Source organism: Lepisosteus platostomus, chromosome 3 (genome assembly GCF_059453375.1).
Source record: "Lepisosteus platostomus isolate fLepPlt1 chromosome 3, fLepPlt1.hap1, whole genome shotgun sequence".
In the NCBI taxonomy this organism is placed as follows: Eukaryota; Metazoa; Chordata; class Actinopteri; order Semionotiformes; family Lepisosteidae; genus Lepisosteus; species Lepisosteus platostomus.
Genome location: NC_142613.1, coordinates 17783183 through 17800939, shown reverse-complemented (window position 1 = coordinate 17800939; position 17757 = coordinate 17783183). Strand labels below are relative to the sequence as shown.

General features: G+C 36.3%; 1 protein-coding gene across 7 annotated transcripts in view; it reads left to right on the top strand.

The window, feature by feature from the left end:
- The window catches only part of LOC148674558 (serine/threonine-protein kinase MRCK alpha-like), a 199312-nt gene extending 184379 nt beyond the window's left edge, over nucleotides 1-14933 (top strand). For 4 of the 7 annotated variants that reach the window (XM_088624780.1, XM_088624779.1, XM_088624782.1 and 1 more), the window contains 3 exons: nucleotides 2506-2663; nucleotides 5338-5412; nucleotides 10284-14933. In XM_088624780.1, coding sequence (XP_088480906.1) covers nucleotides 2506-2663; nucleotides 5338-5412; nucleotides 10284-10415 — 365 coding nt within the window. In that variant the 3' untranslated portion in view covers nucleotides 10416-14933. The remainder of the gene's footprint in view (nucleotides 1-2505; nucleotides 2664-5337; nucleotides 5413-10283) is intronic. The other 3 variants (XM_088624781.1, XM_088624784.1, XR_015935340.1) reach the window with 2 other exon arrangements.
- The last annotated feature ends 2824 nt before the right edge of the window (nucleotides 14934-17757 follow it).

Sequence of the window (17757 nt, the reverse complement as noted above, 5' to 3'; positions counted from 1 at the left end):
TTCTGACATTTATTTTTAGTTGGTAAGGACACACTACTTAAAATTTGAAGCGATGAAAATTTTTGTTTTTGTTGTTTTAATTTTTACAACCCTTCTAATAAACTGAGTTCAAAGAAACTAAGCCATTATACATGAAATATTTCTACAATACATAATTGCAGTCAGTTGAACTAACTGCATTACATCTGAGACTGGTTGAGTCACAATACACTGTGCAATACATAAAATGTTACGGTGTTTTTTCACTTGGAAATATAAATTGTTTTGTATTTTGTTCCCACCTAGTTTGGAATCGCCTGTTATTCATAACTCGATATATTGACCTCATGCCCATATGTTACAGGGAGAATGAGGACCTATTTAAAGATAAATGATCAAGATAAATGTCCTAGCATATCTCTCAGGGCCATTCATTTTTTGATAGACTGCAGACAGTACAGAAAAATACAGAAGAGTTGTTCATTAGTTTAGCAATACATCTTTCTTCACTGACAAAACAGCAAAACACGCTGGTGCCCAGCAGGTCAGAGTTGCCCTTGTTATAACTAAGGCTAAGAGCGCCAACCTAATTAATATTCATCCAGCCTCTGTGGCACTTATACAATTGTACGGCACCACTTTGGGGAATTCCAGTCACAGCTAATGACATGGCCTAGGTTTGGACCATTATCGTATATCATGTGTATTATTAATTAAAAAGAAATGCAGTGGCAGACATGCTTCTCTGTCACACGTCCATAGTTTTTTTTTTCCTCATCAGGGACTCCCTCAACCTTTCATATACTTTGGATATTGCCATATAATTGTAGTTAATGTAGTAAAAAAAAGTCTGTCATCAGTGTATTCCTAATTAGTTTTGCTATGTGTTAAAGGTCATGAGATTGTTTAGTTCCTTTACTTTCCTATGTGTGCATTAATAAAACAACCTTAACATGTTGTTACCTTATTTATGTTGTAATGCATACAGGAGTCAAATTGGAGATTGTGGTACTGCAGATATGCATCAGATATGCAGAAATGCTATTGTTATTATTCTGTTTTTTGCTTCTTCCATTATTCTGCTGTAATATTCAAATACATTTCATATCCAAACCTATTGGCAAAACCTCCTGTGATCTGGCAGGATTGTAAAGACCTGTGCAAAGCTGTATCAGAGAGAACATTATACTAGGATGTTGTGGTTTGGCAGCCAGACTTGAATTTTGAAAACATTTAGAGGAATTTTGAGTATTTCTGAGAACATTGGAAGTTGGAGGGTCTTGGAAGCTATTTCCATCATAAAATTATGTTTGTGACAATGTGATTGGTGACATGATTTAATGAATTTGCCAAAAAAACACATCTCCTAAAGTTGAAACTTGATAGACATAAAGTAGGTTGTGTTCTCTCATAAAATTAAAAACTTATGACATTTAAAACTGTTAAGATCAAAATGTTCTTTAAACTTGCCTGCCAAAAACAAAACAAATTTGAAGATGTGGCAATTTGAATACAGTATGTTTCATTGTGTCTTGGTGGTGGACTCATGAAACGTCTTGCAGTCTCAGCTCAGTGTGGATGTAATGAGATTGTTGAACTGAAACTAATTGGTTACATTGTAAGGCTCCCTTAAGCACGTTTTCAAGACATTTCTTCTCAATCCTTTCTTTTCCAAGAATTTCAAAAATCTTGTTTGAAACTAGTGAATGTATAGATCTGATCCTTGGTACGCAATAATGCCCCATGTCCAAGATTTAGACTTGCTCATGACAGGTGAATTGATAACATGACTTAACTGTCATATTGGATTTGTCCATTAATTTGAATAAACATTTCTCTGAATCTGTTTGCACTATTTGAATTAATCCTGGCATATAGAGATCACTATCACAATCACAAATTGCTACAAAAAACCTGCAGCTATGAGGCAATCAAATTTAATTTGGCATTAATATACATATCTTTGCATGTACTGCAACATTTATATGTGGTATAGCATTTGTATTTCTCATAATTGCAGAGGAAAAGTAGCCTGTGGAAATAATTGCCCACTATTAAATAAAGCTTGGTCACATGATTTGGCAAACATATACAATCTTTGACCTTTCTTTTTCAACAATTAGTTTATAGCTGTATAATTGACCTTAAAGCTCCATTATGAGAGCAGACAGAAGTAATGGTTACTAAACGATACAAATAGGAATGCACCTAAACTGACTTCATTGAAACAGATGTTTCATACGGGATGACTAAACCTTTGTATGATTATCATGTTATCTCTCAAATCCACGAAAAGGAGAAAAGATGCATTCCACTTTGATAGAGCTCAAATAGGAAACCCTGCAGTATGTGATCTGTTAAACAAATGTCCTTCTTCATGACCTTTAACCTCTTTTAATGGTCAAATGCAAGACTATGTTATAGCAAAAAAAGAGATATATTGACTAGGCCACCAATAATTTGTGATTGCGGCTATATAGATATTACGAGACTGGCTGTCTGACCTTTCTGAATGTTGTCCTGTAGGATCCACTGCACAGAATGGCAGCGCTCTGAGGAGGGAGTTCTCAGGAGGGAGCTATGGGTCAAAACGACAGCCCATGACATCACCGTCTGATGGGTCTCTGTCCTCAGGGGGAATGGATGGAGGAGGCGATGCGCCCATTTCACAATTTGAAAGAGAGGTAATGAGACGCCATATTAAAACTGTAACTGTGCTCAGAAAGAATTTGTCTAAAAGTCAGATATTACCACAAAGGATCTCAACTATGAACTCTGCTACAGTCTTGACTAAAATGTCATACATACTTTCACAAGCACAAAATTACACACTTTGACTTCAGTAGTTAAACATGTTTAATAGTTCTATACTAGAACCTTTTAATTTTTTTAATTTTTTGCTCTGGGGTAAAAGGCTTTGAAAATTGCCCCCCTATTATTGTGACAGACACCTCATCTTCTTAATGTGGCATATTCTGCCTGCTGAGGCATGAGTCACTGGTATACTTCTTATCATTTTAAAGCTCTAACCTTTCTTCAAATGTTGTTTGGAAATGTCTTGCAAAGCACACAGGACTTGGGTTCATGCAGGTCATTTCTGTTCCTTAGCAACACACCCTATTCATGCTATAGCCGTAGACTGAATACTGAAGAAAAAGGTTTCTGTTCTTTGATATGCATGTTCTAAGTGAACTTGTGGCTAGTATTGCTTGATTATTCACAATTTATTCTCATTACACAACTTTCTGTCACTGTATGTACAATGCAAATGTGTTGATTTGGCTGTGTTCCCTATATCTGACAGATCATAAAATGTGAATATGTAAACAATGCAAGGAGACTAATATATATTTTTTTGTTTAACATATTTTTAAAAGATTTAAACATTTTAAGTGGTTATTTAACAAACTGTGTAAGATCCTTCATCTGGGTCGTATGAATATCAGGGATCCCCACACATAAACCATGTATTGTAGATCTTGTTTCCCAGAAGGTTAGTATAACCTTTTCACTGGCAGGGCCATGGCCTGTCTACTCCTGTTAATGCACATTACTCTTCCCATACTTGTACAGGCTGTGATTCATCCCAACAATAATATTTGTCCCAGTATCTCTTGATCTGTGATTTAACCTTAGTCTTTAACTAACAGGCAAAATGCTACGTTTCTAGCTCATTCTTGGTAGAGCAAACTACCGAGTTCTAGCTCTAAAGTTATCTCTGTAGTAGTAACAGTCCCTTTCTTCTGACTTCTTCTGACTTCTGACTTGTCTGTCAAGTATGATTGTACTCCTTTGGACGAACTAAGTTTTGAATCTAATCTTTTAGTTTTTGTTCAAGGCAAAATAAAACACTTTCTTTAAATCTCTGGGAAGTCTCCTTTAGGTCTCACCCTGGATTAATCTATGATCCCACACTACCACAAAAATACTTTCTTTTCATTGTATTACAATGATACAAGACTAAAGCCTCCTAGGTCACACATTTGCTTTTGCATCCTGCTGTTTTTTAAGAAACCTTTAATCATAAATGTGATTTGCCTTCAGATGCTTCCTTGGTATGAATTCACACATGTAACCTTCCCAGGCACGATGTTAGATTCGAAGTTGCTTGAAAAATAATCCTCTGACTGTCCAGTCTAATATCAACAGCTTGAAAGTGCAAGTTGTCCAAAGCAGTACTGAATAGCAGATTTTACAACTTGTAATGCTATGAAAAAATTGTATTTTTAGTTTCCTTACACCCTTGGATAAACTCCAAGAATCAGTCACTTGAGTAAATAACAATATACTATAAGAGACGCATATGAGTAAATGACAATCTTGGTAACAAGAGTAAATATTATCTCAGGCATGCCACTTTCCTTTGGGGTGGTTGTATACTTGGCCCTAGATCAATAACCTACAAATATTAGTTACAAATATCACAATATTTGGAATCCTTAGCTAACAAAACTTAATTTAAATTAATGTAATTGCAGCAGGTAAAAAACAAACAGCAGTATCAAAAGGCTGAAATATCAAATAGGAGGTGCTTAGGTCTTCTTGAGCTTCAATTCCAAACACAAACTCTAATGTACTATGGCAGTGGAGAAGGGTGGAAGGGGTGGGGACTGGAGTGGATTGTTTCAACCCAATCAGCCAGATTCGGTGTTGGGTGAGTTAAAGCTTCCTCCTTGGTCTCAGTACTAGCACTGATGGGGTTTGCCAGGCAGCTGATAATACCTTTCCCTTTCCCACCTTTAAGCATCGTTGATTGCAAAGATCAAGGTGACAAAGTGAACCTGAAAAAAAAAAAACATTCAATTGGGAAGTCAGAGGAAAAAAATAAATGTCATGTTATACAGTATCTACAGTATATGAAACTATATATACCAGGCATTGTGAAATAAGAGCAAGTTGTCAGATAATTTTTACAGCATAACTTCTCAATAAATCTCAATATTTTTATTGTCCCAATATTGACCAGTGTTTCACATGAGAAGGTGTTATTCTCCTGCAAGGGTGCATCATTAAGGCTGCTGTCTGAAGTCACTCAGAGCTGTCAGGGAAACCGGTTTGCTCAGTCTTTAATGTGCCAGGAGCTGCATCTTTCTCTAGGAGCTGCTGTTGACAGTTCTGCAGGATCCTGGTAGAGGAATGTAAACTGACATCACTTTAAGTTCTCAACTTGTATGAATTTACAACCTCATCGTGAAAATAAAAAGCTTTTTTTTTTGCTAAAAGAGTGCCAGCAATGTGATAGACAGCTGAGCTAAGGGAGAAGGCAGTCTGCTCTCACACATTTTGTCCCCCCTCCCAAACTTTGAGATATGGATGCCGTTCTCGATCGTGGGAGCTGAGTGTAATTTTCCTCTCCAGTGGCAGGCTGTATCACCATCAGAGAAGACTCCTGATCTGAAAAGGGCTTTAAGGACCCTGCTTAGTAAAATTAAGGTAAACGCCAACACACACTCACCCCTTCCCCTATAAACTACCCTGCCTATTGAGGCATGAGAGGCAAAACAAAAAGTCAGTGCTTCACTGGGTCAGTAAGTCCATGGTCATTCCTCCTTGCACAGTTTGTTCAGATAATAAAACTGGAATGACAAAATTCGCCAGCATGAGCTGCATCCAGAATGACCAAGCTTTTGTTTCAAAGATGTTACAAGGCCAGAAGGTGGGTGGGCAGACCAGATTAGTCATGGCAATGGCTCGTGTCATGCTTTGCATGTGAGCCTCAATGTGATTACTTCAGCAGCTTTCTGCAACCTTTTTCACTCTAGGATGTTACCAGTAGGCTTTCTGATTTTCCATGTTTTCCTCCAGAGTTTCTTATACTCTCTTTTAAAGATTTGACTTGCATCTGTTGAAGACATGTTAATCTCAGTTACAACTGAAAGAAGTGTTAATGGTAAAATTGATTTTATTTTGTGGTTTGTTTCATGTTCCACTCAAGCTGGGTTTTTCTAAAGCTAAAGCCCCAGGCACACTTGGAATTACAGCGATAATGATAAATCGTTTACAGAGTGGTCACAGTAGCTCAAAAAGAGCAGATGTATCGCAAAACACGTCGATCAGCGTGTGTGCCTGCTCATTTCTATTTCCTCTAGAATGAGTGATGAAAAAAATCAGGAAGTACTTTTGTTGTGCTTATTCAACAGAATGTGTGAGAGAAGACAAAGTAGAAAATGTGAATATATAAAGTGCAGTGTAGGGAAAAATGAGGGGAATTCAACAAGCTTGTGTAGAAATTGTGTTCACACGAGGACAGGTTTTTTCAGTGCTTCAGGCTGTCAAAGTGACAGGTCAAAGGGATCCATTAGTGGAATTGGAAGGTGACCTTAAAAAGGAGGTGACCCATTTAAGGAGCAGTATGCCTCAGTTGAGTGAAATACAGCACTTCCTCATTGTTTTACTTATTATCCTGTTTCTCTCTGTCTCTCAACAGTCAGATTCAATCCAAGAAGCAGGATTCATACAGCAAGCTCGTTAGTCTCAGAAAAGGATCAATAGAAAAAATATTCTGAATTATTAGAAATGCACATCTTGCAAAATATGTTTTATTCTTATTCTTATTTGATACTTTTAACACAAAAAAACAGCTTCTTTGGTCTTTTTTTGAATACATAAATGCCATTCATTAAGTATAAATGTGCAATATGTCAGTATCAAACAGAGAGCAGGCCTCTTTGTGTCTGTCTTTTATAAGAAACGCTGACAAAGACATGGCATTATGTGCAGACTTAAATATTGATGAAGTTGATTATTCATCCTGATTTGGAACTCCATCTCATAAACGTCATGATTAGTACACCTATGTTAAATAAGAATAACATTTGAAGATTAATATATTATTGGTTGAATTAAAACCATTGCATTTTGCTGTTGTTTTATCACTTGACCCTTAAAATGCATACACAAATTATTAAAGCAAAATTTCCAGACAGTTTATATGTATGTGTAATCCTTATTGAACTGAACAATTCTGCAACTGCAGTGTATTCTGACAGGTGTGTGTAGCCAGGAATGTAACTCATGCCCAAATCCAGAGACATGCTTGGAAAATCCTGTTAAAAGCAAAGGTGTACTATATCACCAAATGGTTTTTCCAGAGCCAAGGATACCACACTCAGGTAGACAACTTCCATCTCAGTCCAGTATATGATTTGATGGATTTTTTGTTAATTAGGCCCCTACTCTGCTTCTGTTTTCATAAGACAGGCAGCAGTAGATTTTAAGAAGTGATTTGCTTCATGTTCTGCTGCCACTAGCTTATATGTTTTTGCTTAAAGGCAACTGAAGATATATTTGTACACCTCAAGGGACCGTCAAAGATCACTCTAAACCTGGTACCGAGATTTAATCTCTTTCAGCATTCGTTCCATCAATATGAAGCATGTTATGGGCTATTGTATATAAATAATATATGTCTTAAGTATATATTATGTAGTCTGAGATGTGCTGATTCAGCAATAGTCTACTTGTGTGCAGCATCACAGCAGTGGAATTCATTGCCCAAATCCATTTGAGATTTTATGAGTGACAACACATTCAGTATTCCCCTTCAGCACTCTTTTCACTAAATGTTTTAATGTATACTTTACTTTTACTCTTGGTTCCACTAAGTCAATTTGCTGTGCAAATTTCCACTGTTTGTTTTTGTATTGTCTGGTATAGTATTATATTTACTGCTTTGAGTGTTGTGAAAATAATTCATAGATTATAATTTATAATCTATATAATTATCATATAGAAGTGACCGTCAATATTGATCTTATTTATTCTTATCTTTTTCTACATAGTGGCAGTTTTCTTGCGGTTTTACAGGATCCCATGAACTGTGGATCCAACTTCTGCAATTGTGCCTTTTCTGTGGTGTTTATGTCATTGGTGTATCACATCTATTGCTTCACTATCTGTGAATGTGTACCCAGTACAAAACCCCACTGACAGTGTCATCTGCAGGCTGTCAAGAACACACAGAATGATGAAATATTCATTCTGCATTCTAGCTACTAGACAATGATATAACTGTCCACCAAATATAGTGATCAAGGGTACGTGTGTACTGCAGTCTTTCATACAGAAACCTCAGTCACTGTAAAAACAGCGTATAAAAAAGCCTTTACTATGAGGGAGACATTCAAACTACCCCATTTCATGTCATGGAGAAAAATCAAGAACCCCAAAATAAAACATTGTTATAATAATAATAATAATTAATAATAATTGCTTACACTTATATAGCGCTTTTCTGGACACTCCACTCAAAGCGCTTTACAGGTAATGGGGATCCCCTCCACCACCACCAATGTGCAGCATCCACCTGGATGATTCGACGGCAGCCATAGTGCGCCAGAACGCTCACCACACATCAGCTATTAGTGGGGAGGAGAGCAGAGAGTAATGAAGCCAATTCATAGGAAGTTATGTTATGTAGGATTGGGAAGCTCTGGTCTGTGTTGGTTTTGTTTGCACTGCTAACATCAGCAACCAGTGACTTCTGGATCATGATATAATTCAACACAGGCTTTATAATTTACAATTTTAATTAGTTTATGATTAATTAGTATAATTTCATTATATGAAATTGTAAAATACTAGCAATGTGACCTTTAAATACTGAACTGAAATTGTACTGCGGCAAATTGTAGGCTTAAATTGCAATCACAGGAATGGGTTCTTTCGTCAAAATGGCTAACCACACATAGACAAGGAATGTCTGAGAAAGCGATCCTTCACATGGCATGCAGGAGATAGTGGTCTGATTTTGTATAAATAAAAAATCGTAGTATAAACAGTAAGATAAAACAGTATGATGCTACAAGCTGTTTCCTTTCAACTACACGTGCTATTGAGATTATTTCATATTTTTTGCTGTTGTAAAATGGCTTGTGGTGCACGACATTTAACAGATTGTGATGCCATTCTAGTTAATGATGACAAATATGTGTAATAGTTTTTGTCTGCACTGCTGTGATATGTTTAAAATTGAATAATGTATGAAACCTGAAATTTCTGTTACTGATACCTAATTATTTTAGTGTTTTCTAAAAGCTACAGGACAGTGTGATAGTCAGCAGTGTCAACTCATGGGACTTGTTAGATTCCAGCCTGTGGTACCTTCTATGTGGAAGCTGCATGTTCTCTCTCTGGTCATGTCTGTTTTTGCCAAATACTTTGGTTTGCTCCCATTTCTCAAAGTTAAGGTTAATTGTCTCGGTTAATTAGCATCTGTAAGTCATCCCCAGTATGTGTGTGTATGTGCCCTGTTTGGATTGGTGTCCTGCCCTGAATAGGGCTAAGTAACAATATTATCAAGTGGAGTTCATACTTTTAAACAGATTCATATTCTTACCTTATTTATGGATACAGAAAGTGTGATGCTTGACTCTGATGCAAGGTTGTTTTTTCCATCTCTGTCCACTATCCCTTCCAATAAATCTAATAACCATCATTTCCATCTGTCATGAGACCTAGTGTTATTAAAAAACTTTTCTCCCCAAATATAGGTCTCCAAACAATACAGCCCATTACAGATCTCACTCTTACAGTAGATTTGGTTTTCTTCTGGAAGTGTTCCTTATAAGATGTAAATAGTATTGAATGTCAGCAAGGTACTGTATATACTGTAATGTAAAACAGAAAGTCCTGAGTGTGCAAGTGTGATGTATATAGTACGACACTTATCATTCCATTAAATTATTAATAAGCTCATTAAATAACTGTGTGATGTATACATTAATTGGAACTGGATCCAATTTTTAAATTGTGACCGCTATAGTTTCAAGTGTGACCTGGGCTTTTGACTTCTTTGTCCACAAGCAAAATGAGGAAAGGAGTTCCTCACTTTTATTAAGGCTAATCTGATAATAATGAAAAAATCTTCACGTTTAACACAGTTGCTATGCAAAATTGTATTCACATTAAAGACTTTTAGTCAGTTAAGGTGTTGCGCTCACATTTATGAGGTTGGTGTGTCCTCAGCTAAATGAAAAGATCTGGAACTGTCAGGTTTTAACGAGACAGTCATGGTGTACTATTCTGTTAAATTAATTTTTATGATTAACAGGTTCATCAGTTGTAATTTGAGTGTCTTAAGCTTCAGCTGAATTCTTAAAGGAGAGAAGAAAAAGTTAATGGAAAGCGCAGAAAAAAAGCCACATTTATCTGGGGAAAAAACAGCTTGTAACTTTGCCATGCAGCATTTAGCTACAGTAGGTGACGTGCTTTCCAGGAGCAATGCTTGTTGCGTGATTTAGTGTTCGTGAAAAGACAAAAAAGGTTGTGTGTGTGTAACCCGCTGTCTTTCTTTCTCGCTGCAGGATTCAGATTCCCCCCGACACTCCACGGCCTCCAATAGCTCCAACCTGAGCAGCCCTCCCAGCCCGGCCTCACCTCACAAAACCAAGTCCCTTTCCCTGGAGAGCACGGACCGCATGGGGTGGGAGACATGAGCCTTTGCCAAGCCTTCCGGAGAGATGAGACACTCGAGTTCACCCAACCCCCCCTCCGCCTCCCAGAGTCTCCACAACCACCTGCTCCACCCAGCACCACGCTCCCTGTCTGCAGCTACTGGCAGTGTCCAGCGGTGCAAACCACAGTAATCAAATACGCCCTAAAAGGAAAGAAAGGAAAGAGGAAAGAAAAAACCCCTGGTGAAAGTGGGGTGAGGTGTGTGGCACCTGAACATCTTTCCACGCACGAACTCTGAATAACTACTGAACTCCATAACTGTTGTTGCCAATACAGCTTGTTCTCCATCATCTGTATTTGACTGGGATTAGTTGTTTAAAATGAGTGTTTAACAATTGCATATGTATATAAACACGTGTATAAGATTTATAGATAGGACTTCTGGTATTTATAGTAGAATCTGTTCTGTTAAGCTAAAGAAACTGAACCCTTCATTTTGCAGTTTTTTCTTGGAGATATGGTAAGCAGTGGGGGGGGGGAGGCTCTAATTTTATTTGTTTTTTGCTGCTTTGTTGTGGTTTGTGGTTAATATCTTGTACATTTCTGGTGGAAGAGAGAGATGTCTTTCAGTTTTAGCTGTTTGTGATGACAGGGGACTTATGGAAACACTTTCCATCCTTCCCTTCGTTGTCCTCTTTTCTGTTGCAAGTGCTGATGAGTGCAGTGATTTAAAAGCAAGCAGCACTTTACCCCCCAATAAAAATTATAGTCGCTCAAGCTTTCAAAGAATTTATCGAGAAACGTATAGTGTATGTATTCAGACGATGACTGTGCCAGAGGTTGTTTTTTTTTCATTCCACAGTGAAGTTCTTTGAGGTGACACCAGTTATTTTGGCACTTTGGTTTTCTGCCAAAATGTACGCCACAGCGTCCCATAACGCAAGCACTGGTTCCATCCATAATGAAGCAGGGCAGCTTAAATTACAGAGGTCAACAGTCAAAAACGAATAAATTATGAGGTCTCCAATCTAATGTAAATAAAACCTAAGTAGAATATAATATATATATGATAAAAAGGTTGCAGTTGTAGAGTGAAAGGAATGCATCAAGAAGAGTTTTTTGTTAATTATTATTCCTTTGGGCAGATTCATGCACTGCTTTCCTCCAGTTGTTACTCTCATTTAATTGAGCTAGATTCTACAATAAGATGGATTCTGATTTCAGAAGGAGGGGTGGGTTAATACTCTGAGCTGTGCCTATGCACTTCTTGAAGAAAGTGGTTGAGTGACATTTTCTAAAGCTGTACATTTTTCAGAGTGGTTACTGCAGTTGTCCAATACCATGTGGTACCGCTGCCTCAATTCCCTCTTTGAAATGACAGCTTTGAACTGGAATTGAAGTGAATATTCACCATTTCCCTTCCAACCCACGTTCTTAGCTGTGCCACGCCATGACAAAAAGAACTTTCACTTCCATTGCTTACTGTGGTCCAGGTTTTCACAGCTGCAGCAATAATGCTCCACTTTCCAAAGAGTTTTTTTTTTAAAACAACAGCCTTGGAATTCAGTGCACCCAGTCATTTAATTTTATTTTTTAATAAGCTGAATGTGTGCTTTAGCAGATCACCAAGAGCTATTTTACTAAAGAAAAACAAGTTTTCTCTTGTGATTATAGAATTCTCTATATATAAATATATATATAAAAAGTATATATAAAGTTGTTTATAGTTTTACTAGTCACAGAACCTTATGGTACTGTGTATTGGACTTCACGGTGTTAGCCGGTAGACTTTTTATTTTCCTGTTTTAGTATTTTGGTGATTGCAGCAGATAAAAGTATAGAAAATGTACTCTATAACCACCGAGTGAAATGTTCAGTTGTATTTAAATGATAATTCTTACCAGTGGTTGGGAGGAATAAAGAAGCAGGGTTGTGTTTGGGAGGGATGGGGAGGAGTGAGGTGGCTCACAGTGTTGTAGAGTCATAAGCATTTCTGTTGCATGTTGCAGAACTTTTGTATTGCAGTAGGTGACTGAAGATGGGATATCATTTCAATAAAACACTTTAAAAATATGAAAACCTAAATTCTTTAAATTCTGGTTCCATTCATGACAGGTGTTTTGAAAGTTAGGGTAGAATCTGTCTCTGGTCAATAAAATGAAAGGATGGAGATTTTTTACATTTACATTTTTACTTCCTTTTTCAGAGAATTAAAATACATGTCCCATTCAGAAATCTGACAGAATGTATTATTATACAGGATTATATCGTTCTATTGTTAATGAAGGTCTGAATGAAAATGTCAAAAATTGTTTTGAATCATTAACTGGCTACAGTTGTGTGGATAATGTGAACGTTTTTCTCATATGTTTCTGTTTTGAAATGAAACCTCTAAAGATTCCACCTGATGCCTTTCAGGCATTTATACACCTGAGTCAAATAAACCAGAACCATTCAGAATAAAATCTTAGCAATTAACTGACAGTTTGTTGAAAATTTTAAGCACTCCAGAGTTTTCTGTCAAGCAATGTCACAGAAAGGTGTTGGTTTGATGAGCAATGACCTTTCCCCTTTCAGTGCCTTGCAGACAAGCCCCTTCAGCAGTCAAGGATGTGATGTAACATAGAACTGGGGTTTATCTGGTTTATGAAGTTAAGAAAAACTAACAAAAAAAAATCTATGTCTGGAATGTGCTGATGTAGAAGCCTGTGAAAGGGAAGTTGTTTTCTGACATTTGACACCTGCAAAAATTTTCAAATAACAACACACAGGATCACTCTAGAAATTTAGTTTTTTTTACTTATAATGTTTTAAATTTGCATCTGGCTACTTTTCAGGTTATCAATTTGAAAAAAATATCCATAAATCACATTGTTATGATGCACTTTGTTTTTTTATATTTTCATTTTATTGTGATTTAGACTTTTCAGTGGTTTCTGCTTAATATATTAGAAATGTATTATTCTTACTAAATATTTCCATACCAACACATACTGTACATTGTCCACACAGATGATTATTCTAGTTAACTGTAATGTTGTCTGTATTGACAGTGAGATCAGATTTGCCTTCAAGACCTTACAGAGCTCTGATGGTGGGATAAGAATTGAAGCTGGAATTCCAAAATAAGTTGCCGTGGAAGTTTCATTATTGTGCACATAAAAACAGGAGAAAAATCAAAATGATGGTTGAAGTAAAAGCTTTTACAAGTCATTACATTCTACCCTTGACAAACATATGTTAAAATGCACTTACAGGTAAAAATAAATATTCCTAAAGCTCTGTTTTGTTGATCACTGTTTGTTTTTGTACAGACTATATGATAAAGGTAGCCAGTTGCAATTTAAAGAAAAAAAAAACAGTGCAGGTAACACAGAGGTCTTCTTTGACTGAATATTTAAAAACTGTTTTTTAAGGTTAACCACATACAAAGGGGGTTTGAAAAATTAAAATCTTACAAATATCAAAATGTGGAAGGTGACACTGATTTTCCAGCATTTATTACACAACGAAAAAAAAGTTTCTTTGGCACGTTTGCAAAATGTAGCTTCTATTTTTTATTTGTAAAGTGTATTGGTGCCTAGTTCTCATTGAATAACAGCCCTGGCATCATGATTCAGAAGTAACCCCAAGTGTGTCACAAACCTGCAAGTCTGGTGAATTCACTAGTTCGGTAAAGGGGAACACATTCAGTAATATATCCATTCTAGAAAAAAATGAATGAAAATGAAATTAGGCAAATCCCTTATTTCCTTTTCATCAAGAATAAAATGACTGCATGGATTTCCATTTTTATCAATTTTAACCGATTGTTATTTGTATTCAGTTTTCTTCCCAGAGCAATAGAATGTATCTGCAATGGAAGCAGACTTTATTCGGTAGGTGATGTGTGTGTTGGATGGGTTTCAGGATATTTATGCTTTCAGTAAAGAAACCCATAAATTTGAAACTCAGGAATATCTGAACCAATGATTATTTAAGTATTAGACAAAACAAACTACACATAAACAAGAAAATCGTTGTTAGTTGTGGCATATTCCTTACCCATAGGGTCATCCGTTGTTCTCTGAAGATTGTAAAATAATTGAAAAATTGACAGAAATGAGAATATTGAAGACTGATCTTCCAAGTGAAAGTATTACAACTGCATGGGAGCTGGGGGGTACAGTTAAACTTTAAAAATAGTTTGCATTTCAATGAGGTTTAATTGCCTTTTGTGTTATTTACTTTTTCATATCATTTGAATTATTTTTGTAGGATTTTTTGTAAGTATAATGTACAGTTTTGCATGTTGTAGGTGTAATCACTTTTTTTAGGATTACAAAGGATGGCGAAAAAAAAGGTTTGGCTTTTCACTTTTTTATTTTGGCTCATTCTAAAAATTGGGGAGATTAAAGGGGATATCCCACTATAGGTGATGTAGATTCTTTTTGCACAGAAGTATTTAAAAGTGGAAGGTCAAAAAATGTATTGGACCATCCACTGCTATTTTATGTCAATAACTCATTATTGAAGATATTAACCTGATGTATTTCAATAAAACAGGGAACTGTTACAAATGTGCCTTTGACTTTCCTTCTTTCAGTATTCACTGTTTGTGTAAAACCTATACGGAATCTCTCCGTTTCCTCAAGGAGTCTAGTTTTTCTTTTAACCTAACTGTACTTTGTACGAATCTTAATGGATTTAAGGACAGTAGTTGTAATGTCTTCTTAAAAGATCTCAGAAGCAAAGCATGCTAGAACTACTAAAGCAGTAGTTCCCAATTCTGGTCCTGGAGTAGCCCTGTGTCCTCCAATTTTCATTACAACTGATCTTTATTATTTTGGTTGATGAAGTTCTTACTGTTTGCTTGGAATTTTAAACCTGTTTCAAAACAAGGTCAGACAATAGCATAAAACCTGTGCCAGATGCTGGGATTCAGCTTTCCACTCAAATTTATCTTTTCAATTCCTGGTTGATTTTAAACTATGGGACTATTCTGCATGTCGAATACTTTTTGTTAAAGTATCGTTCCCACCCCAATTTCAACATATCATTATTATATAATAATAAAATTAAATGTGTGCTAAGGAAATCATGAGTATGTCTCAGGAATAAAACAATTAAAAATTAATGGTTCAGTAAGCCTAACTCATTATGAGCTTAGAGCAGAATTGGGGTCAACTCAGACATTGAGAAAATTGAAAAATTGGAAATTGAATTGAAAAAAAGCCTTCAGAACACAGAATATGTAACTTGTTATCTGAAATGTCATACAAAGAAATTTCACTCAGTCTTAAAAAATGAGTGCCAAACATTTATTTTAACACGGTGTGTCTGTCAACTCATGTACTATTGAGTGGCCATAAGCAACTCAGTTAAATCACTCACAAAAACGCAGTTATACCTTGCTTTAAAAACTTCCAAATCAAACATCTCCGAGTTATTGATACTGAGCTATTTTTTCCTTTTATCCAACATTTCTTATTCACTATTGTTGCATCTCATCATTGTAAGGTCCTCAAATGTTTTGTCTTTTAAATTAGGTCTTCCAGCCCTGATTATTTTTCCTGCCATACTGAATATTTGCTCTGGATATTTGCATAAAAGTTGCCCCAAGTAAGCGTGCTGGTTGTTTTTTTTTTTTCCAGTAGGCCAATGAAACAGTATCCTCTGATTACCAAGGTAAGATGATGTATGTTGTCTGAAGCAGGAATAATGGGTAGGGCTATTGACTGACTATACATACTGTCTATGCAAAAAAGACATGTTAGCTTCTTTGGCGGAGCTGAGGAATCCTTTGACATGGCGACAGTCTTCAGATTGAGGTCTGGTCTGTTAATACTTTGATGGTGTTTCTCTCATCACCTATATCTGAATCAAGGGTCATGCTTTGACCTGCCAAGGCATTTCTCATTAAGGATATCTAACACACCAAATATGGGCGATGTCTCCTATTGCTGTGACGACCTTCTCAGTCTGTGATTTTCTCAAATGGTGATCCACAGAGTTCCTATATGATTTTCAGTTCATAGGGTGTTAGCTGATTGTGACAATCTCTAACAAGACTTAATCGAGGGATTACTCTGTAAGACATTTAAGCATTTGTAAGCACATAATAATAAATCATGACTCCCATGCACTTACTTGAAAATGTCCTTTGAAGTTGGATATCACTAACTACAGACCAGTGTGCTGCAGTGTGTACATAATTACATGGTGGTTTCCTGCAGGTGGCTCAAAGAAGCGATCAAGGGCTGACGTCTGCCTAGACCTTGTGTTTGTAGCTGAACCATTTCCATTTTATTTCCAAAGTTCAAGTTTGAAATCCAAAGTTCAATGTTTTTGTACCAGGCCAGATTGGGCAGCCAAGTGTTCTCCAAACAGTCCAAGGTCATAAATTCAAGGCCATAAACACAAACTGAAAACTCTCACAACACCACCACACAGTTGTTAGATTCTCAAGGTTTTTGGTTAGGTTGTTACATCTCATTCAGGAGAGCTTAAATGCACTCTGGGAAATATATTTTAATTTGCCACAATAGTCAATAATTACAATGAAGAATATCTCTTTGACAGAGTTTTTTTAAACAGCAAATGTTTAAACCATGCTTTAGACAGCAAAAATGACATTTATAATACACAATGTTGTTTTGAAGTTATAAACAAGGCATTCAAGTTTTTACAAATGAGTGGAATTTAAGAACCACTGTTTTCAATCAACTTAGAAACAGCTTTACCAAGTATTAAATATATCTCCAGCAAGTAAGCAGATCATTCAAATGACAGCTTAAGCTGGAATAAAAGTCTACTACAGATCAAAACTTTGTGATAGCCCTAAGACAGTTTTCAAGTATAATGCTTTCCATTGAACTGTCAAGTTCAACTGGCGTTAAAGCTTGGTAACTGTATTCCACAGCCATGGAATTTTGTTTCAGCTAATCTTTAATTATCATGGTGATCTGCAGTATGAGGTTTAATTAAGCAGTTAATGATCAGTTCAATGCAGAGTTTTGGTTTATTGAAATCACCCACCTGACACTCCTTTCAAGGATTAGCTGCAGAGGGTGTAATGACAACAATATGGTCTTCTTAGTGTAGAAAGCACAGCTCATAGGATCACTATTACATACCTCACTGGTTCACCAGTTGTTCTTTGTGGATTAGGGAATGCTGCCGATCTGATGACAGATTCAAACCACTGATGCCTACTCTAAATACAAGCTTTACAGTTGGATCTGTTTGGGAAACTTTATTCTAATCCTTTCCCTCAGAATAAAACCATATTACAACAGGTAGACACTGAGCACATTCATACATGAATAGAAGATGGATCAGCAAGCATTGAATGTGAATATCCAATAATGGATCTTTTTATCCAAGATAAATAATGGAGTCCAC